Source organism: Lontra canadensis, unplaced genomic scaffold (genome assembly GCF_010015895.1).
Source record: "Lontra canadensis isolate GAN:19392208 unplaced genomic scaffold, GSC_riverotter_1.0 scaffold107, whole genome shotgun sequence".
Lineage (NCBI taxonomy): Eukaryota > Metazoa > Chordata > Mammalia > Carnivora > Mustelidae > Lontra > Lontra canadensis.
The window spans coordinates 3,791,026-3,818,114 of record NW_022631101.1 but is presented as its reverse complement, the minus strand read 5'-3'; the positions used below and the strand labels follow the sequence as shown (position 1 = coordinate 3,818,114).

General features: G+C 56.3%; 4 protein-coding genes across 7 annotated transcripts; 3 read left to right on the top strand and 1 right to left on the bottom strand.

The window, feature by feature from the left end:
* Positions 1-3,558: 3,558 nt before the first annotated feature.
* Positions 3,559-7,113, bottom strand: FGF21 (fibroblast growth factor 21). Of its 2 annotated transcripts, XM_032839272.1 has the most exons (4): positions 7,007-7,113; positions 4,866-5,188; positions 4,641-4,744; positions 3,559-3,901 (listed from the first exon to the last, which is right to left on the bottom strand). In XM_032839272.1, exons 2-4 carry the CDS (start codon positions 5,098-5,100, stop codon positions 3,611-3,613), a joined length of 630 nt encoding a protein of 209 aa, XP_032695163.1. In that variant the 5' UTR covers positions 5,101-5,188; positions 7,007-7,113; the 3' UTR covers positions 3,559-3,610. The 2 variants fall into 2 exon arrangements, with proteins under 2 accessions (XP_032695163.1, XP_032695162.1); XM_032839271.1 differs by lacking the exon at positions 7,007-7,113 and having other exon boundaries at positions 4,866-5,204.
* Positions 7,016-8,975, top strand: FUT1 (fucosyltransferase 1 (H blood group)). Of its 2 annotated transcripts, none has more exons than XM_032839270.1 (2): positions 7,016-7,240; positions 7,871-8,975. In XM_032839270.1, exons 1-2 carry the CDS (start codon positions 7,105-7,107, stop codon positions 8,905-8,907), a joined length of 1,173 nt encoding a protein of 390 aa, XP_032695161.1. In that variant the 5' UTR covers positions 7,016-7,104; the 3' UTR covers positions 8,908-8,975. The 2 variants fall into 2 exon arrangements, with proteins under 2 accessions (XP_032695161.1, XP_032695159.1); XM_032839268.1 differs by having other exon boundaries at positions 7,808-8,975.
* Positions 8,976-10,783: 1,808 nt separating this feature from the next.
* Positions 10,784-14,855, top strand: IZUMO1 (izumo sperm-egg fusion 1). The gene is made up of 9 exons (XM_032839397.1): positions 10,784-11,735; positions 12,182-12,256; positions 12,435-12,521; positions 12,789-12,809; positions 13,152-13,232; positions 13,418-13,518; positions 13,795-13,948; positions 14,244-14,448; positions 14,711-14,855. Exons 1-9 carry the CDS (start codon positions 11,501-11,503, stop codon positions 14,832-14,834), a joined length of 1,083 nt encoding a protein of 360 aa, XP_032695288.1. The 5' UTR covers positions 10,784-11,500; the 3' UTR covers positions 14,835-14,855.
* A 199-nt stretch (positions 14,856-15,054) lies between these two features.
* On the top strand, positions 15,055-26,900 carry RASIP1 (Ras interacting protein 1). 2 transcript variants are annotated; one of them, XM_032839394.1, is made up of 12 exons: positions 15,055-15,234; positions 15,447-15,587; positions 16,281-16,966; positions 18,321-18,676; positions 20,700-21,353; positions 22,127-22,164; positions 22,404-22,555; positions 22,674-22,777; positions 23,861-24,104; positions 24,311-24,483; positions 25,747-25,894; positions 26,480-26,679. In XM_032839394.1, exons 2-12 carry the CDS (start codon positions 15,451-15,453, stop codon positions 26,677-26,679), a joined length of 2,892 nt encoding a protein of 963 aa, XP_032695285.1. In that variant the 5' UTR covers positions 15,055-15,234; positions 15,447-15,450. The 2 variants fall into 2 exon arrangements, with proteins under 2 accessions (XP_032695285.1, XP_032695284.1); XM_032839393.1 differs by having other exon boundaries at positions 15,056-15,234; positions 22,662-22,777; positions 26,480-26,900.
* The last annotated feature ends 189 nt before the right edge of the window (positions 26,901-27,089 follow it).

Here is a 27,089-nt window from a genome sequence, read left to right as displayed (position 1 = left end):
ATCCAGGCGCCCCCAGAATCTCTCATTTGGAAGGACAAAGCTCCATGCTTTAAAATATAGTATTATTAAGTGTGTAAGCCTGATGATTCACAGACCTGTACCCCTGGGGCAAATAATACACTATATGTTAACAAAAAAATTTAATTTTTTAAAAAGGAAAAAAATGGTATTATTGAAATATAGTTGACATAAACATTGTATAAATTCAAGGCACATAGCCTGTTCATTTGATACATTTACATACTGTAATATGATTGTCATTATAGCAATAATGGACACTTCTATCGGGTTACATAATTATCCTTTCTTTTTAGAAAGGATAGCTCTAGTCTAGTAGCTCTAGTCTTGTGAAAACTGGAACTCTGGGAGTAAAGGAGAGAAAAGCTTCAAATACTAGTGGGAGAGGAAACTGACCTGTCTACACAATTTTGGAGAGCTTGATGTACTGAGAGGTTATATATATGTATCTTTTCCTTTTTAAAAATATTTTATTTTTGGGCACCTGGGTGGCTCAGTGGGTTAAGCCTCTGCCTTTGGCTCAGGTCATTAATATCTCAGGGTCCTGGGACCAAGTCTGCATAGGGCTCTCTGCTCAGCAGGGAGCCTGCTTCCCCCTCTCTCTCTGCCTGCCTCTCCACCCACTTGTGATCTCTGTCTGTCAAATAAATAAAATCTTAAAAAAAAAAAAAGATTTTATTTTTAAGTAATCTCTATGCCCAACATGGGGCTCAAAACTACAAACATTAAGCATCACATGCTCTTCCTACTGAGCCAGCCAGGCACCCCAACAAGAGGGGTTTTATTTTTATTTACTTATTTTAAAGATTTTATGTATTTGGGAGAGAGAGTGTGAATGAGAGAGCACATGAGCAGGGGCAGAGGGAGAGGAGGAAGCAGACTCCCCACTGAGCAGGAAGCCAGACGTGGGTCTCTATCCCATGACCCCAGGACCACGATCAGAAACAACAGCAAACGTTTCACTGACTGAGCCCCGCAGGTGCCCCAAGAGAGGTTACGTTTTTATTTTTTATTTATTTATTTTTAAAGATTTTATTTATTTATTTGACAGACAGAGACCACAAGTAGGCAGAGAGGCAGGCGGGGGGGGGGGGGTGGAGGGGAGGCAGGCCCCCCGCCGAGCAGAGATCCAGATACGGGGCTTGATCCCAGGACCCTGAGATCATGACCCGAGCTGAAGGCAGAGGCTTTAACCCACTGAGCCACCCAGGTGCCCTGAGAGGTTACGTTTTTAAATATTGTCTGGAAAGAGCAAGGAGTGAACTTTGAGAACGCTGAGCCCAGGAGAGCTATCCTGGCGCACACCCCTCTTGTATGTACTTACGCGTGAGCAAGACCAGATGAGAGTAGGAAACTGCAGAGGTAGGTACTGAGTTCAATAGCATTCCCTGGAAATTTGTGTTCTGCTGAAACCCGTGAATATGGCCTTATTTGGAAATAGGGTCTTTGTAGACATAATCAGATTAAGATGAGGTCATCCTGGGTTGGACTAGGTCCTACATATGATGTGACTGGGGTCCTCGTAAGAGGGCGATTTATTTATTTTTTTTAAAAGATTTTATTTATTTATTTATTTGACAGAGAGAGAGAGAGAGAGAGAGATCACAAGTAGGCATAGAGGCAGGCAGAGAGAGGGGGGGAAGCAGGCTCCCCACTGAGCAGAGAGCCCAATGCGGGGCTCGATCCCAGGACCCTGGGACCATGACCTGAGCCGAAGGCAGAGGCTTAAACCACTGAGCCACCCAGGCACCCCAAGAGGGAGATTTAGACGCAGACACACACAGACACTTGGGGGAAAAGACCATATGGAGACGGAGATTGGGGTGACATGTTTCTAAGCCAAGGGACGCCAAGGATTGCCAGCGGACCACCAGAAGCTGGGAAGAAGCAAAGAAGTCTTCTTCCCAAGAGACTTGGGAGAGAGGCTGTCCCTGCCAACACCTTGATTTCAGACTTCTACGCCCCAGAACTGTGAGGGAGCACATCTCTGGTGTTTTAAATCACTCAGTTTGTGGTACTTCGTATGGCGGCCCCTGGGGAAAATCATACGCTCCCCTTTCCACCCTCCTGCCGGTTGGCGGCAACCACTAAGCTGATTTCTGTGTCTAGGAGTTTGCCTAGTCCTCAGAATTTTTTGATCCAAGAGGTCTGGGGTCAGGAACGTGCATTTCTAGCAAGTTCCCAGGCGGTGCTGATGCTGTTGGCCTTTCTACAGCATCTCAAGCGTAGAGCACCTGCCAAGAGCTGACAAAGGGCACCCCCAGGCCCTAGAACTGAACCAATAAGTTCACCTACTGGGATCCCTTCCCAGGCTGGCTCCCCAGGTTGCTGCCAATTTCAAGGGCGAGACCCCGCTGTCCTTTTGGTGCACTTTGCAACTCCCCACTGAGCACACTTTGCACCCCATCCTGTGAAAGCTGCCGGTGAGTTTTGTGGCATCTCGGCTCCTGCTTCCGGTGACAACACTCTCCCCCACCTGAGCCAGCCTCTGCCATCAGAGCAGAAAACCACCCTTCCACAAGATACAGACTTTCATCTCCTCCGGGCACTGACTCCCTCCCATGAACTAGCTGCCGGGACCCGCACTGATATCCCCCCACTCTTCCACGGAGATGTTCGTCTCATTGGAACAGGGGAATTAAAATGAGGGGTCCAAGACCACAAGTCCCAAGGGCCTGCGGTAGTTGGTCAGACACCCGGGACCTAAAGGGCACTGACCATGAGCCCCGGGAAGGGGTCATCTGTATCTCTGTCCTCCTGTCTTTCCTAACTGGGAAATAACCCTAGAAGCAATGTGGAAATCTAGATGGTGGGGAGGGAGGGATAACAGGCAACTGGGGTCTGGGACTGGGGTCTGTGACGGTTGTTAAGTTCTGGAGTCCCTAAGCACCTGGATGGAAGCATTTAGATCCTCAAGTGTTCTCCTGGGGACCAGGACTCCCAGTCTCCAGAGTCTGCCCTCAGACCGGTGTTCCACGTTCCTCTTCCCCTGTTCTCCTGGGACCCAGGCGTCCAGATATCCAGCTCTCTGATCCCTCAGGACTCAAGAGTCCCATCTCACACCAATTATGGCCCTAGGATCCAAGAGCATTTGCCTGGGCCCTGAGGACCCAGACGTCATCCCATTCCTTGTGCTAAGTGGATCCTGAAAACTACATCTCCCATGAGGCTGTAGGTCTGCAGTGTCATTGTTTAAATGCTCCCTGTTATTGAGGTACCTCAGAAAAATAGTTCCACACCACAAGCAAGAGGTTGGGGGTGGGTTGGGGAGGGGGTGGGAGGTTGACAAGTCTTCTCCTGTCAAAGGGCAGAGATAGTCCAGAGTCCCTGGGGACACCAAAGCAGAGCAGAAAACTGAGGCCCAGAGGGCAACTGGGACCTTCCCACAGCTTCCTGACAATGGGGGCAGGGGTGCTTGGGGTGGATGGGAGACGGGGAAGCAGATCCCATATCCTCCCTCAAACACTCACACAGGCTCACTCGGATCCTCCTCTCAGATTCTTTATTATCCCAAGTAAGAAAAATAAAAAAATAAATAAGATAAATAACCCAATAAATAAAGAGGAGACCCCATAATAAACAGCCCGCGGCTTCAGGAAACGTAGCTGGGACTTTGACCCTGCGAAGGCCCCACCATGCTCAGGGGGTCTGAGGAGCCCACATCAGGAGGCTCGGGGGCTGGGATTCCGGGGGGCTCTGGGGTGGCCGGAAGCAGACCTGGCAGGGGCAGGAAGCGGGCAGGTCCCCGGGGCACCAGGTCCCGGTATGGGGAGTCGTGGGGGGGCAGGCGCAGTGGGAGGCCCAGGGTCTCAGAGTGGTAGATGTTGTACCCATCTTCCAGAAGCACTTCGCGGAAGCTGCAGGCTATGGGGTCGAAGTGGAACTGGGGAATAAGAAGATAGATCAGAGACATGGAATCCCTTCCCATCTTCCTGCTGCAGGACCCAGGCATCCGGGCAGGCGCCCTCCTCCCTCGGACCTGGGCGTCTGGGGGCCCCCAGCTCTCTCTTCTTTCTGACCACAGAGTGCTCCCCTCCAACAGGATACAGGAGTCCAGACACTCCTAGAGAGCTGGGGGAGCCCCTCCTCCCTCAGATCCAGAGTCCAGGTCCCCAACCACAAACAACAGAAGCAGGCTCCTCCTTCCCCTCTGGGCAGTCCACCTCCTGACCCCACTTCCCCGAGAGGATTATTCCAGCCCAGGGAGCAGTCGGGGCTCTCTGAGTCCAGACAGCAGCATCTGGCTTCCCCCCAGGGGTCACGGTCACTTTACAGGCCATGGGTCCTCGGAGGGACCCTGTGCCCAGCAGGAACGGGACATGTAAGAGGACCATGTGGCCACCAGGGGTTCTGAGTCACAAGACTCAGCCTCTCAGGCCACTCTGTCATTCACAGGCCTCGTGACTCGCAGCTGGCGTGTCCCTGTGTCAGCCTCAGTTTCCTCTCCTTGTAAACATGGACAAGGTCGGCTCCCACAGGTAGGGGGGCTGGCGTGGTGCAGGCACGTGGAGAGCACAGGACCAAGCCTGGCCCAGGCCACAGGTGCCAGACGTGGTACCCCAGATGGGTGTAGATGACAGGAGGGAGGGTGGAGCACAAGGGGGGGCACCCCGGAAACTCACCGATCCGTACAGTGTCCCATCCGGGCCCTGGCACAGGAACCTGGATGTTTTCACTCCCAAGATCTGAATGACCCCTGGCTTCAGGGCTTTCAGCTCCAAGAGACCTGAGGGGGAGAAAGTGGTCAGGGACTCAGAGGGCCTCTGCCCAGGCCCCTCTCTCTTGGACCTGGGAGTCCAGGCCTCCAGCCCCTCCTCCCGCAGACCACCCCTGGTCTATATACTCACTTTCGGGGCTCCGGCGGGCAGCCCCCGCCACCGTGCCATCAGCCCTGATCTCTAGGTGGGCCTCCGTCTCCTGAGTGTCATCTGTGTAGAGGTACCGCTGTCGAACTTGGCCTCCAAATTGGAGGAGGGGGCTGGAGTCAGGGATAGGGTGTGCCTGGCAGGCTTCCAGCAAAAGGACAGCCAGCACAGGGACCCACAGCCCCAGGTGCTCGGACCTGGCCTCCTTCCAGCCCATCAATGGCTCACGTCCTCAGGCGATATCTGCGGTCTGGGGTCTGACAAGCGAGCGGAATGGTAGAGATTCTGCTCCAGATCCTGGCCGTCTGGGAGAGCAGAGTCACGGATCCCTGTTTAGCCTGATCACCTGGGTCCTCTCGCACGTGGATTCCCAGCTGAGCCGAACACCCAGGTCTCCTAGAAGGGATGAAGGCGCTCCAAAATTTATATCCAGACAGACCCGCCCCATCACCTTCCCCACACCTGACCCATGATATTTGACCCACTTGGCAGGAGCCAGGATTCCACGGTGGCCAGATCACTCTGAACGGATGATGCAATCCGGGGGGGGGTTCCTTCCAGGTAGGGGCCTGGACTTCCCAGTGTGAGGAATTAGGGGGAGAGGGGTCGGAAGAACTGGGACCTGGGAGACAGGGGCTGGGGGGACGGGGCCCCTGGAATCTCAGGGAGGGGAGGGCTGGGGGGCAGGGGGCTGGAAATCTGCTTCCCTGACTGACAGACGCAGACTGTGTCCCATAATTGGAATTTCTGCACGCCACCTGAATTTCTAGGTTTCTGGGGGTCACACGCTGATGTTCCTCGATCATCAGGAAGGCTGCGAATGCCACATGACCAAAGCGTCCCCTGCAGGGACAGAGGCATCCTGACCTCAACGTCACCAACCCCAGCCCAGACGCTCCTCCTGCACCAAAGGTCCCAGTCTCTCTCTCTCTCTCTCTCTCCTCCCTGATGCAATCCTGGTGTTTCTTTCACCAGAGAAGCTATCCCCAGGCCCAGAAGGGAGCTCTCAAAATAGCTTGGGGCAGGGGGAGGGTGAAAGTCTCTGACCCAGCGTTGGCGGCCCAGCCAGGCTCTGGAGGGGGAACTGAGAGGCAGGAGCCCAAAGGGAATGAGGGGTGGGCAGTTTCCTGGAAACCAAAGGTACAGAGACTGGCCACCTGGGTCTAAGCGAGGAGGGCACTGGGGGCCTGAACTTCTCCAGCTAAAGAGGGGAGGGGGCTGGGGTTGGAAGTCCAGGGTCTGAGGAAGGAGAGCCTGGGGGCCACACTCCTGGGTCTGGAGACATTTATGGCCAAGTCTCTGGACAGTGAAGTCAAAACCCTATTGAATGTTCACGCTCCCCTGCTGCGGCCGCCCAGGGTGGGGCTGGGTAGGGCCACTTGACCATGGGAACAGCTTCAGGTGTGCTGCAGAGCAAAGCCTTTGAATCCCAACCTGGGACTGTGGGAGGATAAACTGGCTTCCACTCCTGCCTGCCAGCTCCTTCCCGGCTCAGGGGAAGGCTGCCACCAGGAGGGGTCCGTCTAGAAAGGAGCTGTCGGCACCAGACCATCCATCCACTCCCCCCGGAGGAGAGGCTGGGGGCCCCGGCTCTGGCATCTGGAGGTGTGCGGTGTGGACATGGGCGATCAGCGGCGCCTGGTGTGCGTGGGAAAACCCACCGGCCGGAGGCTCCCGCGTCTGGGACCCTGACAGCTGGAGGAGGTTTTCCATCCGCTCCAGGAGCAGCCCGGCGAACGGGTTCCTCACCCCCACAGGGAGGACGAGGCAGACGGAGGGCGGAGGATCTTACTCCCCGCCAGGGCCTGGTGTCCGGGGAGGGGCCGGGCTCCGAGCATCCAGGTACCCGGGCCGGCTGTGAGCCCGGGCGCCAGAGAAGGGGGAGAAGTCCATGGACCCGAACACCTGGGTCCAGCATCGCGTCCGGCGCTAGAAGTCCACGTCCACCGAAGGATGCCGCTGCTGGGGGCCAGGTAGGCGGGCCCTGGAAAGCCCTGTGGCCGGCGGAGGCCGGAGAGGAGGGGGCTGGGCTCAGGTCCCCGGGTCTGGGGAGGGCAGGGGGCGGAGGCTCCCACCCCAGCCTGGGGCTCCAGGGCGGGGGCGGGGCTCTGCCTCGGACCTACCTGCCTGGCCCTGGAGGGGCGGAGGCTGCGAGTCTCGGAACCGCGCCCATCTCCTTCCTCTCCTCCCCGAGCCCTTGGAGCCAGTCGGGGGAAGCGGCATGGAGGGGAGGGCTGCCGAGCCTTGGGACCTGGAGTTCGCGATTCCGGGGGCGGCCGGATGTGGACTGCACTTGCGGACGGCTCGCTGCAGTCTCGCCAAGCCGACTGCGGATCTGCCATCCGCCAGAAGCTCAGGTGAGTGGGCCTAGCAGAAGCCTGGCACCTAGGAACCTGGGCCTTCGGTCCCGGGAGGCGCATCCCCAACCTCTCGCCCCTTAGGACCCGGGGAGTCTCCACCCGGCCTGCAACTCCTGCTTCTTCAGGAGCCAAGATCCCTTCCTCCAGTCTGGGCCTCCAGACTAATCCTCTTCTGCTTGGCTTGTGTCTTCCTGTCACCTCCATAGTGGAGGCTGCCCACCTCCTCCCCTTCTCCCTAGCCCCGGGTACACCGGAGAAAGGAGTTGGTGGAATAATGCCCAACTTCAGTGGGCCTCCGGGGCCCCAGGGGAGCCATATCCCAAGATGCAGAGATGACACGCTGGGTCCTAGACCGTTGCTCTCTTGGAAAGCACCATTTCCCATCCCCGTCCCCTGAAATTCCAAGACCCCGCTTCTCCTCCCTCAGATCCAGGACCCCGATCCCCCTTCCCCTGGACCCAGGAGTCTGAATCCTTAGTATCCTCCTTCCAACAGGCCTCTGCTCCTTGACATATGTCTTTGGGTCCCTTGAGCCACTGCTAACTCATCTCTCCTCCCGTTCAGACATGTGGGCCCCCAGCCGCCGGCAGCTCTGTCTGACCTTCCTGCTAGTCTGTGTTCTTTCAGCCGTCTTCTTCCTCCACATCCACCGAGACCTCTTTCACAGTGGCCTGGACCTGACTGCCCTGTGTCCGGCCCGCCACCTGCTGACACCCCCTGTGGCCGTCTTCTGCCTGTCGGGCACGCCGATGGCGCCCAACGCCTCCTTTCCCTGTCTCAAGCCCCCTGCCTCGCTCTCAGGAATCTGGACCATCTACCCAGATGGCCGCTTCGGTAACCAGATGGGGCAGTACGCCACTCTGCTGGCCCTGGCCCAGCTCAACGGTCGCCAGGCGTTCATCCTGCCTGCCATGCACGCCGCGCTCGCCCCCGTGTTCCGCATCAGCCTGCCCGTGCTCGCCGCTGAGGTGGACAGCCGCACGCCGTGGCGGGAGCTACAGCTGCACGACTGGATGTCGGAGGACTACGCACACTTGAAGGACGCCTTCCTGAAGCTTACGGGCTTCCCCTGCTCCTGGACCTTCTTCCACCATCTCCGAGCCCAGATCCGCCGGGAGTTCACCTTGCACGACCACCTACGGCAGGAGGCCCAGGGTCTCCTGAGCCAGCTCCGTTTAGGCCGCGCGGGGGACCGCCCTCGCACCTTCGTGGGGGTCCACGTGCGCCGTGGGGACTACCTGCAAGTCATGCCCCAGTGCTGGAAGGGGGTGGTGGGCGATCGCGCCTACCTCCAGCAGGCTATGGACTGGTTCCGGGCCCGGCACGAAGCCCCCGTCTTTGTGGTTGTCAGCAATGGCATGGCCTGGTGTCGGGAGAACATCGACACCTCCCGTGGGGACGTGATCTTTGCTGGCGATGGGCAGGAGGGCTCGCCGGGGAAGGACTTTGCGCTGCTCATGCAGTGTAACCACACCATCATGACCATTGGGACCTTCGGTTTCTGGGCCGCCTACCTGGCTGGTGGAGACACGGTCTACCTGGCCAACTTCACCCTGCCTGACTCCAACTTCCTGAAGATCTTTAAGCCAGAGGCTGCCTTCCTGCCCGAGTGGGTGGGCATTAATGCCGACTTGTCTGCACTCCAGTCGCTGGCGGGGCTGTGAGCAGCAGGGAGACTTTCTGGAATCGCTGATCAGTCTTGGGGCGGCATGTATCTGGCAGCTTCTGGGGAAACCTACGGGAGCCCCACAGCTGGTACCCTCCCCCCCCCCATTTCTAGAGCGGTTCTAGCTGGCTAGACTTCGAGAGAAAGGAGGGCTCTCTGTAGCTGTCTGGACATTTTAGAATCAGCAGAAGATCTTTTCCTGTGGGTTGGCAATGCCCAGAGAGGCTCGTATCAGTTCTAGAAGGCAGCGCCTACCTGTTCATTCGAGCCCATATCCAGAGTACTTTCTGGAGGGCTGCACCCAAGCCCAGGCAACTCCCTCTTCGAATGTTGCCCCTGGTCTTCTTGAGAAGAGAGGTCCAGTCCCCAGGACTGAGGGAATTTGTGGGTGTCCTAGAGCAAGCACCCACCAACTCCCGTTCTGTGTTTCTGGAGTCATTCTAGAGATCCCCAGTTCGAGTACCTGTGGAGAATCCTGCAGGGATCTTCCAGAGGGGTGGGGTTCTGGAATTCCAGGAGAATCTCAGGAAGGTACAATCCAAATCTTAACGCCTCAACCACTGCTGGGAATATGGGTAGAAGACAGATTATGTGTAGCTGAGAGCTGACCCGAAATCTGTCTGAACCTCTCAGCCCCTGAAAAGAGAGACCAAGACTCTTTTTTGAGCAGATGGATGAAAACGTGGGAGGTGGCAGGAGGGGGACAGCTTCAGAAGTGTAGCCGGTTCTGGAGCAAAGTTTTTCAGAAATGTGGGAACACTTTTTTCATTTTTCTTTAAGCTCAAAAACTGCCAAAGACAAGCACCCCACAAGGCAGGTCTGAGTTGAGGTGGCCCCTCCCAATTACGGAAGTTTCCTCCTCTGCCTCCCCTCCCCCCACCCCCTCATCCCTCCTACCACCACTGGGCTGGGGGGTGGGGTGGTTGGGGTGAAGGGGTGAGGGGTGGGGAAGGATGATGTAATCCATTTTCTGGAATTCAGCCAGCATGAATGTTTCCTTCTGCCTTGCAGAAAGCGCCTGGCATTGTGCCCCTTGCCAACCCTGGTCTGCCCCTGATATCACAGAACCACTAAATCTGGCTTCAGGTTTGAAACGAATGGAGGGTGTGCAGACCCTCAGCAGTTCTCAGACCCAGGCTGTCCTCAGACCCAGGCAGAAAGGAATGCAGGGTCTGGCCAAGGAGGATGGGATTCTGGACTCAGATTCCAGGAACCCCTTGAGGCTTTTGGAAGGGGGTGAAGGTGGCCTGCTAGCTTTATTACAGACAACTCTGATCACATCTCCTGTCCACCCAGAAGAATGCAGACCCCTTTTTCAGTCTTCCTAAGGGAGTTTTGAGGGATCATTCCCGATTCAGCTGCCACAGGTGGGGGAGAGGGAGGTATGAATTAAAAGGCCACATCGCTAACGCCTGTCCCTGCAGTGTTTTGGAGTCCTGTGTGTGTGTGTGTGTGTGTGTGTGTAGGGGGAAAGTTTCAGAACTGCCAGGGACTCATTCACATCTAGGGGTATTGTCCTGCTCAAATCTGGCCATCTCTTGTTCTCAGAATTGTGTGAGTCATGGTGCCTGTTTTTCTGGTGGCCTGTTTCAATGATGCAGAAAAGGAGACACCTTCCAGGACCCATAGAACCCCAGTTCCTCAGTATTAGCCCTAGGCCTCTTTCCTCTGGAACCTGGGCATCAAGCCCCAGGGGGTAGGGAGAGAAAGTGTAGGAGGAAGCGAGGGATGTGTGTAACTCCGGAACTACATTTCCCATAGAGCCATCGGACTGGCCAGGGAGAGACCCCAGGGCCTCCTGGGAGTCGTAGTCCTAGGGCTAGAAAGGGCCCTTTTCTTTATCTTCGTGGCTCCACGCCAGGTTTGCAAAAGGCCGAGTGTACCTAGCCGGAAGCCTGAGTCCGGGGGCCCAGGGAGGGGAGGAAGCTGAAAGCCAGAAGTCCTTTCCTTGGTTTTAGAAGCCGGAGGGAACAAGATATTTTCCTTTCGGTAGACGCTGGGAAAATTCTAGTTTGAAAAGGCGGCCGCCTCTGTGATATCATGGAACGATAGGCGGAGTCTCCCTTTGTTGCGGTCCTCTCAGACTCAGCGTTGAGCTTGTGGGCGGGGCCGAGAAAACTCCCTGGGAGTATCTTTTGGGGAGTTGGGGCCCCATGTGGGAAGCTAGAAGGGGAAGCTGTGGAAATTCCTCGTAGACCGGGGCGAACCGTGACCGTGACTCCAGTCAAAAAGCTCTCCAAATCACGGGACCGACCTCACCCTCGCCCCCAAACAAAATCCTTAATTTTAGGCGTGGGAAAATAGCAGAGTGGAAGGACGTGGCCTGCTCATCCTGCCTAAAAGCCCTCAACCTGGATTCGGCTCTTCAGCGGATCCTTGTATTTGAGGACACAGCATTCAAGGTCAAGGTCGGGCAGCGGCTGTTTAGGGCTCATCGGGTCTCCGGACTCCTCGGTTTCCTAACCGAGAAGTGTGCGCCCTGCAAAATAAGGGTCTTAGTCTCGGGGAAGGGCATCTTCCCCCTTAGCGTGAAAGTGTGGGGTAAAAGGACCCTCCCCGGGGTTCGGCGCGGCCGGAGCGCTCCGGTCGCAATGGATCCGCAACTTCCCTTCCTGGTGGCGGCGCTGGCCGGCTGCCTGCTTCCTGCCCGGGCCTGTCTCATGTGTGCTACAAAGGTCGTGGAGGCGCTAGACTCCTTGGAGAAGACCTACCTGCCTGACCACCTGCCGGCCGAGCGCCACGGAAGCTTTATGAAAAGGGTGAAAGAAGCCGTGCTGGATTTCAAGAACCTGCCAATTCAGGAGGATTCCTATATGGGGGTTGTTGGTGAGGGCAGGGAAGAGCGTAGAAATCCTGAGTCCTGGGAAAGGAGGGGTCTGTGGCTAGGATAGCGGGGTGCCGGACCGGGGGCGGGGCGGGCGGGGAGGGTTTAGTGGGAAGGGAAGGCAGGGCTGGAGGCAGAGCCTACTGGGCTCGGGAATGGAGAAGGCTGGAATGCAGATTCTGGGCCTTACCCAGGGCTGGCCAATACTGTGTTTCCCCCACTTTAGCCTCCACTTTGGTGCTTAAAAATAAAATTAAAAAACTACATAAAAAAACAACTACAACTCCCAGAAGGCAATGGGCAGACAAGTCCTTTACCAGTCTTATCCTTGCCCAGTGGCCTCATGGGTATTGTAGTTTCTGACACTAGGTGAGCCAATGAAGCAGTAAGGCTTGGAATCTGGACTTCTATCTCCCCCTCCCCGCATCCCCGCCTCCCACCCCTCCAGATGAGCCCACACTGGAAAACGCATCATGGAGTTTTCTGAAGGATTTGAAACGTATCACAGACAGTAACGTAGAAGGTAAATACACAGAGGGGCCAGAGGAGGGGCTCCAGAATCTTTCGGAGAAATGATAGTTGGTGACAATTGGTCTGGTAGTGGCTCTGTGAGCCAAACTGTCCAGGTTCAAATTCCGGCTCTGTCATCTCCTAGCCGCATGGCCTTGAGTGAGGGCCTGTGTCACCCTGCTCCTTCCCAGGTGAGCTTTTCGTGAAGGAGATGTTTTGGATGTTGCACCTGCAGAAGGATATCTTTGCCCGCTTTGCAGCTCAGTTCCAAAAAGAGGGTGAGGAAGACGCGAGTCCCTCAGGGACCGCAGCCCCTTTTTCAACAGTCCCAGAGTCCCTGCCCCAGCCTTCCCCCGCCCCCCGCTTCTCTAAGTCCCGCCCCTCGGCTCTCCCAACTCCATCCCCCCTCGGACCCAGGGATCCAGGCACCTGGGTCCTTCCTCCCTCAAACACAAGAGTTCAAACCCCAACCCATTGCCTCCTCTCATCTCCTTTAACTTAGCAATCTGATAATCATTTTTTTTTCTTTCTTTCTTCTGAGGCAGCTTTTTGTCCCAACCAATGTGGTGAGTCCGAATTTGGGAGCTGGTCCTTATCCCTCATGGTCGCTCCGGTAATACCCAGCCGTTCTCCTCCCTCTTTGGGTCTCGATGTTTCTCCCTTCTCCACGTCTGAGAGTTTCCACAGTCCTTTCGCACTGCGGGCTTACTGGAGAGCCCGTCATATTCTATTTGCACTCTTTACCGAGCCTGGTTCCACCCCTCTTCCAGAGGGGCTGCCTTCTACCCCCGCCCCTTGGGCTGACCTCCCCGGGATTGGGCACCTGACCCCGCCCCAGCCCTTGGCCCTACCCTCTCCTTTTAGCCTTGTCCCTCAGGGCGAATACAGCGTTGATCCCGCCCCTTCAGGTGTGATGTTGCAGAGTCTGATCTGGTGCAATTCCTGCGAGAGGCAGGTTCACGCCTGTCGAAAGAGAGCTGATTGCGGGGGTGAGAGAGGGGGGCCGGCAGGAGGGGGGCGGTGCAAGAGGGGCGGAGCCAGAGGAGAGCCTGAATCTAGAGAGGGCGGAGCCTAGAGCCGGCCGACGGGAGAAGGCGGGGCCGAGACCAAGCGGGAGGGAGTTGAAGGGCACCGAACTTGGAAGAAGCATCGCACTGTAACCCCCTCTCCCCAGAGCGCATAGTCGTCGTCCACGAAAAGGAAGATATGATCCTGAACTGTGAGCTCAACTGGCATCGACTCTCTCAAGGCCTGACCGATTACAGCTTTTTCAGGGTGGGGCCCTCTAAATCCCGTAATCCTTGATCCCCAAGTCCATCAGACTTGTGTGAGCCCCTTGATCCCTGTATCCACAGGTTTGCACCCACAATCCCTATGACCCATGACCTACCTACCAGGTTTGGTTTCTACTGATCCCTGAGGACCCCATGTCCCGACCAGTATACCCGGGACTCCCATCTCCCCCGCTGAGGGCCCATGATGATCTCACCCTTGTACAACCCCAAACCCTGAATTCCCCAGGCCTCTGTGACCCCTTGAGCTTGGGTCTAGGTTTGGGGGCAAAATTCTGAGACCTTGCTGTCCGAGGGGAAAGATCCCATCCTGACCAAGACCGCGGTGACCGCAGAGGACGCAGGCGTCTACCGCTGCCGTTTGGGCACTGTCCAGTCCATCCCAGCCACGGTCCTCTTCTTTCGAGTCACAGGTTAGTGCTGGGCTGTTGACAGCAGTGTGGGACTCAACGTCCCGGCGGGGAAAGCAGTCAGCCTCAGGGGCGTGGTCTGGGCCGCATTCCCTTCCGGCAGGGGTGTGGTTTCAGGTCACGAGGGTGTGGCTTCGTGCCTCGGGTGTGGCCCTCCCACCACAGTGTTCAGGCACTTAGGGGCTGGATTCCTTCCTGCAAGGCGTGGGTCCTGGGGCTCGCTGGAGTGGAGCAGGCTTGCGTTGGCTCGGGCGGGACCTTCGTGCCCTCCCAGGACGTCTTCCCTCTCCTCTGTCAGTGTTGCCCGAAAGGATCCGTGAAGAGCTACCGTCAAGCCAGGCTGGGGAGGCCGCAGGTCCGGGGGATTCGGGTAGCCTCCAGAGGCCCCCAGCCGGCCAGCCTACATCGACCCAGTGTCCGAAGTCCGAGAACATGCTGAGAGGCCGTCTGATCGGACTGCTGATCTGGGGCTTTGTGGTGCTGATAATCGGCTTTGCGACCGCGTGAGCCGCCCACTGAAGAAGGCAGGGCTTGGAGCAAGGGGCGGGATTTCCAACGTCCTAACGCCGGAGGGGGTCTGGGAGCTAGGGAAATACTGGGAGCTGTATTTCCGTTGGGGATGGGTCTTAGAAAACAGGGTGGGGCTTATCTAGGTGGGCTAAGCTTGGATCACTGCTAGAATTAGATCAAATATAGGGAGGTTGGGAGGGGTGTCCCTCACTCAGGACCTAATCTGGTTCTGCTGTTTGCAACCCCCACCCCCAGGATACTTTGCTTTCGGCCTGAGAGGGTGATCAATTGCATCAAGAACTGTTTGGGCACCATGAAGGAGTCTGCCACGCCACCACAGGTTTCAGAGGAAAAAGCCACATCATCAAGGCACAAATAAAGATTTGTCTGATTGTCTCAATATCTGACTCATTCCTCCGGTCTGATCCCAACTTTTGGTTTCCCCAGAGGTCTGGGTCTGGGGATGGTCTCCTGTCTAAGAGGAGGGGCTGGGAAGCCAGCTCCTGGAGTCCTGGAAGGGCCCAACCGGCTGAGGCATAATTCCACAATCAAGGAGCAGGGAAAGGCCAGCCCTACCCAGATCTCCTCCCCCAGGCCCAGTCCCCTCACAGGACGCCCCCTCCCCGCTCTTCCTGCCGGGTTTCCTCTCGCCTTTTCCTGTCCCCCACCCAGTGCTGGGAGCTGGGGCAGAGGCAAAGGCTGAACAGGAGCAGCGGGGTCGGGAACCAACAGGGCCAACGGAGCCAGGGCCCCAGGGTGCTGCTGGGACCTGACGCAGGGTAAGTGCCAGGGTCCCAGGAATCCAGACCCAGGAGCCAGTCCTCCTCCACCTCGCATCTCAGCACCCAGGAGTCTAGGCTCCCATCTTTCTCCTCTACTCAGAATGTCTGAGCCCCAGCCCCGCTCTATGACTGAGGAGTCCCAGTACCCCTCTGTCCCTACCCCACCACTCAGGGCCTCAGGATTTGGGGTCTTACCCACCCTTCCTTAGGGCCATGCTATCTGGTGAGCGGAAGGAGGGCGGAAGCCCCCGCTTCGGGAAGCTCCATCTCCCCGTGGGCCTGTGGATCAATTCCCCCAGGAAGCAGCTGGCCAAGCTGGGACGTCGCTGGCCCAGCGCTGCCTCTGTTAAGTGAGTTCCCACCCCACCCCCCTCGAGAGTCCTTCCCCTGCCCCATCTGCTTCCCATTTGTCCCCGTTTATGACCCAGTCTCTGTGCTGGGTAATGCCAGGGGCCGCAAGGATTCGCTTCCAGTTCTTGTCCTGAACGGCAAGTGAGCTGGCAGGCAGAAGGAGACCGTGGGCCACAGCGCTCTCAGGCCCAGGGTGGGGAGTGCTGGGGCTGGAGATGGGGTTAGGCTGGATGGACACGGGGATGGGGACACAGGGATTTGGTTCACCTTCCTTCTTCCCCTCCCTGCTTCTTGGAATTTCCTTCTGGGGGACTTGCTTTTTATTTATGTATTTATCTCTCTCTTTGCTTCTGGCCTCTGCCCAACCTCATCTCTGTTGCTTCCCACCCCCACCCCCGCCCCAATCTCTCACCCTTCTGTGGGTACCTTGTCTCCCATCTTCTTCGCTCTCTGGGGCTCCGTCCCTCTTTTTCTCTGGGTTTCTGTTGCCCTTTCTCTGCTTCCCTGTTCCCTCTCAATGGGCCTCTGTCCACCCCCACCCCGCCCCCACCGCCGCCATCCCTTCCTCCCTGGGTCTCTGTCCCCTCTGTGTGGATCTTTGCCCACCTCTCTCCTTTTCTACCATCTACTCCCTTCTCTGCCTGTCTTTCTGGGTCTTTCTCCCGCCTCTCCACTCCCCGGCGGGCTCCCAGGTCGTCTTCTTCGGACACGGGAAGCCGCAGCAGCGAGCCGCTGCCCCCGCCGCCGCCGCACGTGGAGTTGCGGCGAGTGGGCGCGGTCAAGGCGGCCGGGGGAGCCTCGGGGAGTCGCGCCAAGCGCATCTCCCAGCTCTTTCGGGGCTCGGGGACCGGGGCCACGGGGTCCGGCGGCGCGGGAGGCCCCGCGACTCCAGGGGGCGCCCAGCGCTGGGCCAGCGAAAAGAAGCTGCCGGAGCTGTCAGCCGGCGTGGCCCCCGAGCCCCCGCTGGCCACGCGCGCCACGGCGCCCCCGGGGGTCCTCAAGATCTTCGGCGCCGGGCTGGCGTCGGGAGCCAACTACAAGAGCGTGCTGGCCACCGCGCGCTCCACGGCACGTGAGCTGGTGGCTGAGGCGCTGGAGCGCTACGGGCTGGCGGGCAGCCCCGCCGGCAGCCCGGGCGAGAGCAGCTGCGTGGACGCCTTCGCGCTGTGCGACGCGCTGGGCCGGCCGGCGGCGGGCGGAGTGGGCAGCGGCGACTGGCGGGCGGAGCACCTGCGCGTGTTGGGCGACTCGGAGCGTCCGCTGCTGGTGCAGGAGCTGTGGCGAGCGCGGCCCGGTTGGGCGCGGCGTTTCGAGCTGCGCGGCCGCGAGGAGGCGCGCCGCCTGGAGCAGGAGGCCTTCGGGGCGGCGGACAGCGATGGTGAGCCAGCCAGCCGGATTCTGGGGGCGGGGCTTTGCAGGCTGGGGCGGGGCCTGCCATGGAGGCGGGGCCTGCGGGAGGTGGGGCGGGGACGGGGGCGGGAACGGGGCGGGGCAGGATTGGGGCGGGACTGGAGGGACGAGTCGTAGGCTGGAGGCGGGACCCGCGGGAGAGAAGAGGACTGGGAGTGACCTATAGCGCCGGGTCTAGTGGAGAGTGGGGCTGGGGCCAGACCCAGCTCAGCAAGAGGGGCCAGGCCAGAGGTTTTGGCAGAGCTGGTGGGCGGGGCCTGCGGAACAGAGGTGTTGAGTGGCAGCCTGGCCTCTGGCAGGAAGACTCTCAGAGCAATAGGTTGAAGGGGTTCATGAGGGACCAGGCCCGTGTAGATTAAGCGTAAAAGGGGAAGGGACTTGGGAAGTGAAGAAATGGACTGCTTGATCTGGGCCTAGAGTAGGGCGGAGCCTCAGGGGAGCTGGCCTTAGAGCAGGTGCCCTAGGCTCGGTGGACTGCAGAGTGTGAATGGGAGACTTGAGGGTGGCTCAAGGGAAATGAAGAGAGAGAGTGTTTGTAGAGGCCGAGGAAGGTCATGCTTGCATGCCGGCTGGTCTCGGAGAAGGCCGGGCCTGGAACAGGAGGTGATGCCTTTGGTGGAACAGGGCACGCGGAGCCGGGCCTGGCAGGGATGGGGTCTGGCTCAGGGCCACGGGCCGCTCAGGGAGCCTTCTACAGCTTTTCTGTTTCTGAGTCTCCCTTTGAGAGATAAAGTGGTGTAGTAGTTATACGCATGAGCTTTGAACTCTGGCTTGGATTCCAGTCTATCCTTTGCCAGTTAAACTGAGCAAAACCCTAGGCGAAGGTGAGATGAGATCATGTATAACAGGGCTTTAGCACAAGACTTGGCACATAGTAGTTGCTTAATAAAGAATGGCGATTATAACCATCGCTCTCTCCCCCCCAACTCCCAAAAGCATTCGTTGAGCGCCTACTGTGGGCCACACATTATTTAGGGCCGTGGGGGAATGCAGTGAGCACATGACAGGTGAGGGTCCCACCCTGCTAGGTTTTACAGCCTGGTGAGAACACATCAGTTTACTCCTTGGGCCCGGTGTGGTGCAGCAGTGCCCCGCACGTAGTAGGTGCCCCCTCCCCCTCAAAAAACAGTTGAAAGAATGAATTTCTGAGCTGAAAACTGCAAGGTGGGTAGGAGTCAGGCAGAAAGTGTGTTCCAGGCACAGGGACCTGCGTATGCAAAAACCTAAATGTGGGAAGCCGCCTCATTTCTCTGTAAATTCTTTGTCTCTTTACAATCGGCCTCTTTCCAGTCTCAGCCTCATCCCTCCGTGTCTCTCGGCAGGCACAGGCGCCCCCTCGTGGCGGCCGCAAAAGAACCGCTCCCGGGCGGCGTCGGGCGGGGCGGCGCTAGCCAGTCCGGGCCCGGGGTCGGGGTCAGGGCCCCCGGCTGGGTCCGGAGGCAAAGAGCGCTCGGAAAACCTGTCCCTGCGGCGCAGCGTGTCGGAGCTCAGCCTGCAGGGGCGGCGGCGGCGGCAGCAGGAGCGGCGGCAGCAGGCACTTAGCATGGCCCCGGGGGCAGCGGACGCCCAGATCGGACCCGCAGACCCTGGCGACTTCGATCAGTTGACCCAGTGCCTCATCCAGGCCCCCAGCAACCGTCCCTACTTCCTGCTGCTCCAGGGCTACCAGGACGCCCAGGTAAGCGCAGCCTATCCTACTGGGAGAGGCTATGCTCTACCCTTCCGTGGCAGGGAGGCAAAATTACAACTCCCAGAATTCCTTGGGTCTTGGTAGTCTCAGTAAGGTTCCAGGGTAGGAGATGTCATTGTCAGAGATGGGGCATGGAGGGCCGGCGAAAGGTGGTAGTGGTGGGGGTTGATGGCTGAAAAGATCTGGATGGAAGAACAAGTAGCCAATGGCTCATTTCATGCCAAACTGAGGGAAAGCACTGTCTTTGGGGGGGAGGGGTTGTGAGAGTCTATTGTAGAAAAGGGATCTCCTTGTAAGGTTCTGTTTCTTGATGAGGAGTAATGGAAGTGTCTGTCTTGTTTGGGAAGAAGATAATTTGATGGATGGATGGAATCTTGTTCTGGATAAGCCTGCATTTTTTGGGAAGGAGTGGACTAATCCATTCTTTAAAGGTGCTGGTTTACACTAGAACGATCTGACTATTGTTGATGGGGGTAGGTGATACTCTTACTTCTATTATATATATATATTTGGGTGACAATAGAACTTGCTTGAGTGTTAGGAAGCAGAGGGGGAGAAAGGATTAGGAGTTAGTAGAAAATTATTAGTGGGTTACTGGGAAATTATTTCATTAATAGAAACACAATGTATTATTGGAAATACTTTTGTGCAGGTGATGATTGGGAGAATCATTTTCATGATGTTGTTCAACTTTGGGTAACAGCCAAGTGGTACAAGCCATGTTCAACAGGTGCTTCTGGGAATCAGTGGGAAAGGCCACTGGTGGATCTTAGTGATTAGTCCCATTTTTACTGTCCCAGAGAGTGATCAATCGGGTTAGGTGGCCTGGCTTTATAATTGAGTGAATGAGGAAGACTATTTAGAGAAGGGCTCGCTTAGAAGAATTCATTCTTCCTTGTTGGGGCAAGAGGATGGGGCAAGTTCATTATAGGGAGGAGTTTGCATATATTACAACAGCCTATTTCTCCAGACAAGGTTGGAGAATAGGAGGGTCCATTTTGGGAAGATACTCAAATTGGAAGGATCTGTTCTGGGAGTATAGGGGAGTCTGTTATTGGAAGAGGGGAAAACATTGGAAGCATTCATTCTTTTGAGTGAGGTTCACGAGAAATTCCTTTTTAAGAAAGAGGCTTCATTGGAAGTCTTCCTTCCTTGGGATCAGGAGTAAGAGGTGAATCTCTCATAGAGGGGAATTTATCTGCACTCATGTAGTCACGAGTGGCCATCTTTGGAATCCTCTATCATGGGAATGAGGGTAGTAGACAAGTCCATTGTAGTACTATGTCTCTTTGGAAGTGAGTCCAGCATGGGTTGGGGAAAAATGAGAGTTCATTGTAGAAAGGGGAGTCTCCCCAGAATGCATACTGGTGGGGTGAAGAAAATGGAAAAAAACCTTTGTTCAAAGGGGGAATCTCTTTAGAGATATCTATCCCTTGTTTTGGAAATATTCAGAGAAGCTGTTATTGGAAGGAGAAACGTCTTTGGTAGTCTCCGTCATGGGGTTCCTAAAAGAAAGATTTCCTTGGAAAGTTCCATTCTTTGTAATAGGATAGTCCATTTTAGTAGCGGGGTGTGGTATTCTTGGAAGCACCTGTTCTTTGAGCTGGATGTTCTGGGACAAGTGTACTCTGGGAACGGATTGCCTTGTAAGGGTCCATTCAGAGGAGGTGAGAAGATGGGAGAGTCTACTGGACAAAGGCTTCCTGGAAAGCATCAACAATTTGAGGGAGGGGAATTCTAGAGTCCCTATAAAGAAAGGGGTTTCCTTATAAGCAGCTGGTCTTCAAGATGAGTGTTAGGGGGCAGTCTGTCACAGGAAGTGCCTTTGAGAAGTCCACTCATGCATGCTTGGGTGGAGGTAATTGGTGAGTCCTTGACATCCCAGGAGATCTTGGAAGTGTTCATTCTAAGGAAGGTGGTTGATGGGCGAGTTGAGTGTGACAAAGGGTCCTCCTTGCAAGTGTCCATTTCTCCTGGAGCTGTCCCTCCTGTATCTTCCTTTTCCCTCCAGGACTTCGTGGTATATGTGATGACGCGGGAGCAGCATGTCTTTGGCCGGGGCGGGAACTCCTCGGCCCGCGGGGGGTCCCCGGCCCCATATGTGGACACCTTTCTCAATGCCCCTGACATCCTGCCGCGGCACTGCACTGTGCGAGCGGGCCCTGAGCCCCCGGCCATGGTGCGCCCATCTCGGGGTGCCCCAGTCACGCACAACGGGTGCCTCCTGCTGCGGGAGGCGGAGCTGCACCCTGGCGATCTGCTGGGGCTGGGCGAGCACTTCCTCTTCATGTACAAGGACCCCCGCACTGGAGGCTCGGGGCCGGCGCGGCCGCCCTGGCTGCCCGCCCGCCCTGGGGCCGCCCCGCCTGGTCCCGGCTGGGCCTTCTCTTGCCGCCTGTGCGGCCGGGGCCTGCAGGAGCGGGGCGAGGCGCTGGCGGCCTACTTAGACGGCCGCGAGCCGGTGCTGCGCTTCCGGCCGCGCGAGGAAGAGGCGCTCCTGGGCGAGATTGTGCGCGCTGCGGCTTCGGGCGCTGGGGACCTGCCACCGCTGGGGCCCGCCACGCTGCTGGCGCTGTGCGTGCAGCATTCAGCCCGGGAACTGGAGCTGGGCCACCTCCCACGCCTGCTGGGCCGCCTGGCCCGTTTAATCAAGGAGGCTGTCTGGGTGAGTGCCTTCCGCCACCGTCGGCGCTCCAGGTTCTTTCCCCAGCCATGCCTCCTCTCCACCTTCCAGCCCTGTGGGCGGGCTGAAACCACTCCTTCCAGGATGCTCCGCGGGGGGGGGGGGGGGGGCTATTATGCAAGGGGGCTCACGGGGATGCTGGGAGCTGTGGGTTCATCCACGGTGCTAGAAGAGAAGGCAGTGAAATACCACCTTTGCACCTGTGGGATAACGGGAGAAATCATTCTGGGAGATCGGGCGAGATCCCGTTGGATGAGAAGTCAGGAGAGACCATTGTGGGAGGTGAGGCCCGCAGCCCCTTGGGCGGGGGGCTTTGAGTAGTCGCGGTCCAGACCATTCTTGGAGGGGAGGAAGAACAAATTTGTCCGACTTACAGATGGAAGTGCCTGGGAGAAATCATTCAGAATGGGGTTTCCATTCCCACTGAGTTCCATGGTTCCATCCAATGGGTTCCAGCCCATTGAGCTAGGGCTCATTAGAAGCTTAAGGAAGTGTTTTGGTTGGGGGAGCGGGGGCGGGGTAAGAAGATACTATTTGAGCGGACCTGAGGGCGATAGACCACTCCCAATCATAAGGGTTTGTGTTTTAAAAGGTAAGAAGAGGAGAGACCATTCTGATGCTTGAGGGTTGGAGTCCGTTTGAGTGGGGAGAGTCTCTGTCAAAAAGGTGCTTCTAGAAACACCAGGGTATTAACTCGTAGGCCTCTCCCCACCCCACCCCCTCCCAGCCTTGACTCTGACCTTTCTGTTCTACAGGAAAAGATTAAGGAAATTGGAGACCGTCAGCCGGAGAAGTAAGAGAAGTTCTGGGGAGAAGGAACTAAAGGGATCAGGGGTGGGGCTTTGCAGTGGAGGCTCTTTCACTCCATTCCTGGCTTAGTGCAGGTTTTTGCTCTTCCTCACCACTCAACTTTTCCAGCCCTGAAATGAGGATTGGTCTTGGTCCCCAATTAGACCTCGGGGTCTAATTTCGGGGTTTGGACACTACGGTGGGGATTGGGCAAAGATCACAGGTCCTTTTCTCCTTCCCCAGCCACCCGGAGGGAGTCCCCGAGGTGCCCTTGACTCCCGAGGCTGTGTCCGTAGAGCTGCGGCCGCTCATGCTATGGATGGCCAACACCACGGAGCTGCTGAGCTTTGTGCAGGAGAAGGTGCTGGAGATGGAGAAGGAGGCTGACCAGGAGGGTGAGCTCTGACCCAAGCCCAAGCCTGTCCAAGCCCCCTGTCATTCTTGCTGCTTGGGAACTTGGGCTCCTGCCTGTCAGCCTCCGGTTCTCTCTCTCACCCCCAGGTCTGTCCTCAGACCCACAGCTCTGCAATGACTTGGAATTATGTGATGAGGCCATGGCCCTCCTGGACGAGGTCATCATGTGTACCTTCCAGCAGTCTGTGTACTACCTCACCAAGGTTGGTCTCCTCCCCTGCTTCCTGTCTGACATAATCTCATTTCCGGTTGGAATTATGTCGGATTGCTCCTATGTCACTTCCCGTTTGACCTTGTAAGAGTCCCTGCTTCTCTGACATCACTTCCCATTCACCGAAGCACTTTGCTGTTCTGGTACCACTTCCTGTTTGAGCCTACATCACTTCCTGTCTTTCCGGCTTCTCTTCCTGTCTCTGCAACGATCCCCTCTTGACTGGCTAACTTTATTACCTATGGTTCTATCACCATTTTCACTTTTTTAAGCTCCTGTTTTCTAAGTCCACTGGTAAATTTAATAGGTGATCGATCGATAGGTAGATGATAGGACTCAAACAGTGTTGGACCCTGTCATTTAAATGAAAGGTCCTATTGAATCCGGCCTCACTTCCGGTGTTTGCTGACTTACTTCCTGCAGCTCTGAATTCACTCCCTTTTCCGAGCCACAGAGCTTCTTCCTGGAGTGCTAGTCCTGCAGGACTTTGCCCCAGTCCCCCACCACCCTTGACCTTAAGATGGTGTCTTGGAATTCTTGGGTTTCAGGCTTCTGGTGGGCCCGAGTCCCTATCTGTAACAGCAAAGGAGATCTTTGGGGAGAGTCCTTCTGTTCCTTAAGCAGCCTTGATTGGGGAAGCCCGTTCCTCCAACGCTTCGCCTCCTGTCCATCCCTGCCAAGTGTAGCTTTATTTCTTCTTTGCCTCTGACCTCATTTCCTGTCCTTAGCCTGATCTCACTTTCCACTGGCTCACTGCCATGCGACCCCCACTTCTTGACTCTTCATTTTTTCTTTCCTTCGGGAACTCTGGGCTGTCTCTGTTGAGAATCACAAGTCCTATGATGTACGAGAGGTGGTCTTAAAATTCCCAAGAAACTCTGGGAGGCTTTCTTAAGACTTGAGGTGTCCTTGGCCTGATGAATGCTAGATGCCCATCTGGAAAGTAGGGATTTGCTCACAAAGAACCTTTAGCGTGTTGCAGGTAGAATGGACTAGAATTCCCAGAAGCTCTGTCACCCTGAAACTTCCAGGAAGTGCAGTCCAATCACTTGTTTTCATCTCTGTGTGTTCTTAGACTCTGTATTCAACCCTGCCGGCTCTCCTGGATAGTAACCCTTTCACAGCTGGGGCAGAGCTGCCAGGGCCTGGCGCAGACCTGGGGGCCATGCCTCCAGGCTTGAGACCTACCCTGGGCGTGTTCCAGGCGGCCCTGGAACTGACCAGCCAGTGTGAGCTGCACCCGGACCTTGTGTCTCAGACTTTCGGTTACTTGTTCTTCTTCTCCAATGCATCCCTTCTCAACTCGCTGATGGAACGAGGTGAGGGTTGGACTGGGGAAGGGCTGGGGAGTAAAGCATGGGAACCTCTGAGACCCATCAAATCAGACACCACGCCGCAGGATCCGGCCTCATGTTTAGGGACTCTGGAGAGCGAGCTCCAGATCCCAAGCTGAAGGATAGGAAGGATCTGGGAGGTGGGAGGGCCAGGTCCACACACCCATTGCCTTTCATACTCTTCCCCACAGGTCAAGGTCGACCTTTCTATCAATGGTCCCGAGCCGTCCAAATCCGAACGAACTTGGACCTTGTCTTGGACTGGCTGCAGGGGGCTGGGCTGGGTGACATTGCCACTGAATTCTTCCGGAAACTCTCGATAGCTGTGAACCTCCTTTGCGTGCCCCGCACCTCCCTTCTCAAGGTGACTGCTGATCTGACTTCTTGATTCCTCCACCCCACTCAGCCATCATCTGTTTTCAGCTCACCCTTGGACCTCCCCTTGGACTTTGTGTTATCCCTGGTGCCAGCTCTGACACTGTGGGTGATGCATCAACAGTAGAAGGAAATCAGCCACAAGTGTCCCAACTGCATCTGAATTCCATGGGACTTACTAATGCTAGTTTCCAAGGCCCCCCATGCTCAGACATGCTGATTCAGAAAATCTGCTCTGAGACCAAGGAATGTGATAGTTAAATCATGCATAGAACATAAACAACACACCAGACACTGTCTAGCGCTTCACACCAAATGTTGACTAAGCCTCATGAAATAGGTTATTAACTGACAATTCATTTCAGACAAGGAAACTGAGAATCAGGTAGAATAAGTGACTTGATTTCATTTATTTATATTTACCAAACTTTTACAGAGCATTCGATAAGCACCAGGCAGTGTCCGAAGCACTTTGCAATCTTGCCTTATTGAATCCTCGGAACCACCCCGTTAGATAGTCGCTATTCCTGCCCACACCCAATTGACAGATGTAGAAAGTGAGGCACAGTGACTTGCCAGAAGGTAATGAGTAGTCAAGCTGGGATTTTTGGACCCAGGCAATCTGGGTCCCCAGCGTTTGGGTTTTACCCCAGTGATGATTCAGATGTCATCTCAGTTGGGTGTAGAAATATTCAGATACAAAAGGCAGCCACAGTACAGTAACGAAGGCTTCAGTACATGTCATCAGCTTCAGTAATACAAACTAATGGCCAATTTTGTTCTTCTCCACCCTCCCCACCAACGCCTACATCCTCATCTATGCAGAAGGAAATCACTTAAAAAAAAAAGAAAGATTTTATTTATTTATTTGACAGAGAAAGAGAGAGGAAGCAAAAGCACACAGCAGGGGGAGCTGCAGGCAGAGGGAGAGGGAGAAGCAGGTTGCCCCCTGAGCCAGGAGCCCAATGCGGGGCTTGATCCCAGGACCCTGGGACCTTGACTTGAACAGACGACAGACCTGAGCCACCCAGGCGCCCCAAATCACATTTTATTTAAAGTGCCCTTTCCCACTGAAAGCACCCTTTCCCACTGTCACTTTGGCTGACAGCCTGGCCTCACAGTGTCTGGAAGATATCGCACAGACACCACAATCTACCCACCACATCCATGCCCTTTATGGAGGGCCTTCCATTTTAGGATTTCTCAGCTGCCCAATAATGACCATAGATTTCTCACCTGATCTTCCCACCAGGCTTCATGGAGCAGCCTACGAACTGACCACCCCACACTGACCCCTGCTCAGCTCCACCATCTGCTCAGCCACTACCAGCTGGGTCCTGGCCGTGGGCCACCACCTGCCTGGGACCCTCCCCCTGCAGAACGAGATGCTGTGGACACAGGTGAGGAGAGATGGGGACAGAGGCACTGGAGCTGTCAGCGTTTTTTTGTTTTTGTTTTTGTTTTTCCTTGGTCTCAGGACCCAGGAATCCATAGCGCCAGCCCCTTCCTCCTTCTGACCCAGGATTCTGGACCCTTAACCCTCTTCTCCATCAAGACTTAAGTGATGGACCCCAGCACCCTCCTCCCCCAGGGTATATAAGTTCAACCCCTAGATTCTTTTTTCCCCAGGGTTCAGGGCCTCAGCCTTTTCCCCCGACAACCTTCCCTCCTCACCCAGGAGTTCAGGTTCCAGTCCCCTCCATTCTAAGGAATCCGTAAAACTAAGTTCCCAGACCTTCCTTCCTTATGCATCTAAGAACCCAATACCTCGTCCGTTTCCCGAGCAACGGTGGCCTTTCTCTCTCTGAAACTACAACTCCCATGATGCTTGAGGACTCCCGAGAGTCCTGGTTGCGTGGATCCAGCTCTAGGAATTGCTGGGGTTTCGAAGTTTTTCCTTCCTTCGGGCGTGACACAGCCTCTCCCCAACACTGCTGCCCCACGCCCATTTTCAGAGTTTGACTCCGTCTTCTTCGGTCTCTTAGGGGACATCTTCGAAAGCTTCTCTTCCCATCCTCCACTCATCCTGCCCTTGGGCAGCTCGCGCCTGCGCCTCACGGGTCCTGTGACGGACGACGCCCTACACCGTGAACTGCGCAGGCTCCGCCGCCTCCTCTGGGATCTTGAGCAGCAGGAACTGCCGGCCAATCACCGCCACGGACCTCCCGTGGCCACGCCTCCTTGAAAGCCAATAACAAACGAGCGCGCGAACCTTGAAAAATTCTTCAGCTGCTACTACCCGGAGCCCGCCTGAGCTCAGAGCTCTCTGGGAGTTGTAGTTCTTTCCCCGCGTGGGATGCCGGGAGTTTGAGTTTTCGGGTAGCAGAGGTTGGGACAATGGGAAGATGGGCTTGGGATGTGAGCGCAAGGAGCAATAAAGGTATCTGTGGTATTGGCAACGCCTCACTTGTAAGACTCGGGAACGCTGGTGATGATCATTTTCTGCGGATTAGAGCACCAGGGTCCTCGACTAGAGTGTTGGGTTCTTGCCGAGTCCGAGGAGGTATTTATAGCCTCGGCCTCAGCTTGCCCTGCTGTGTGTAATCCAAACCCGGAGCCCTGGGGCCTCCCACGCATTTCAGGACAGAGCTCTAA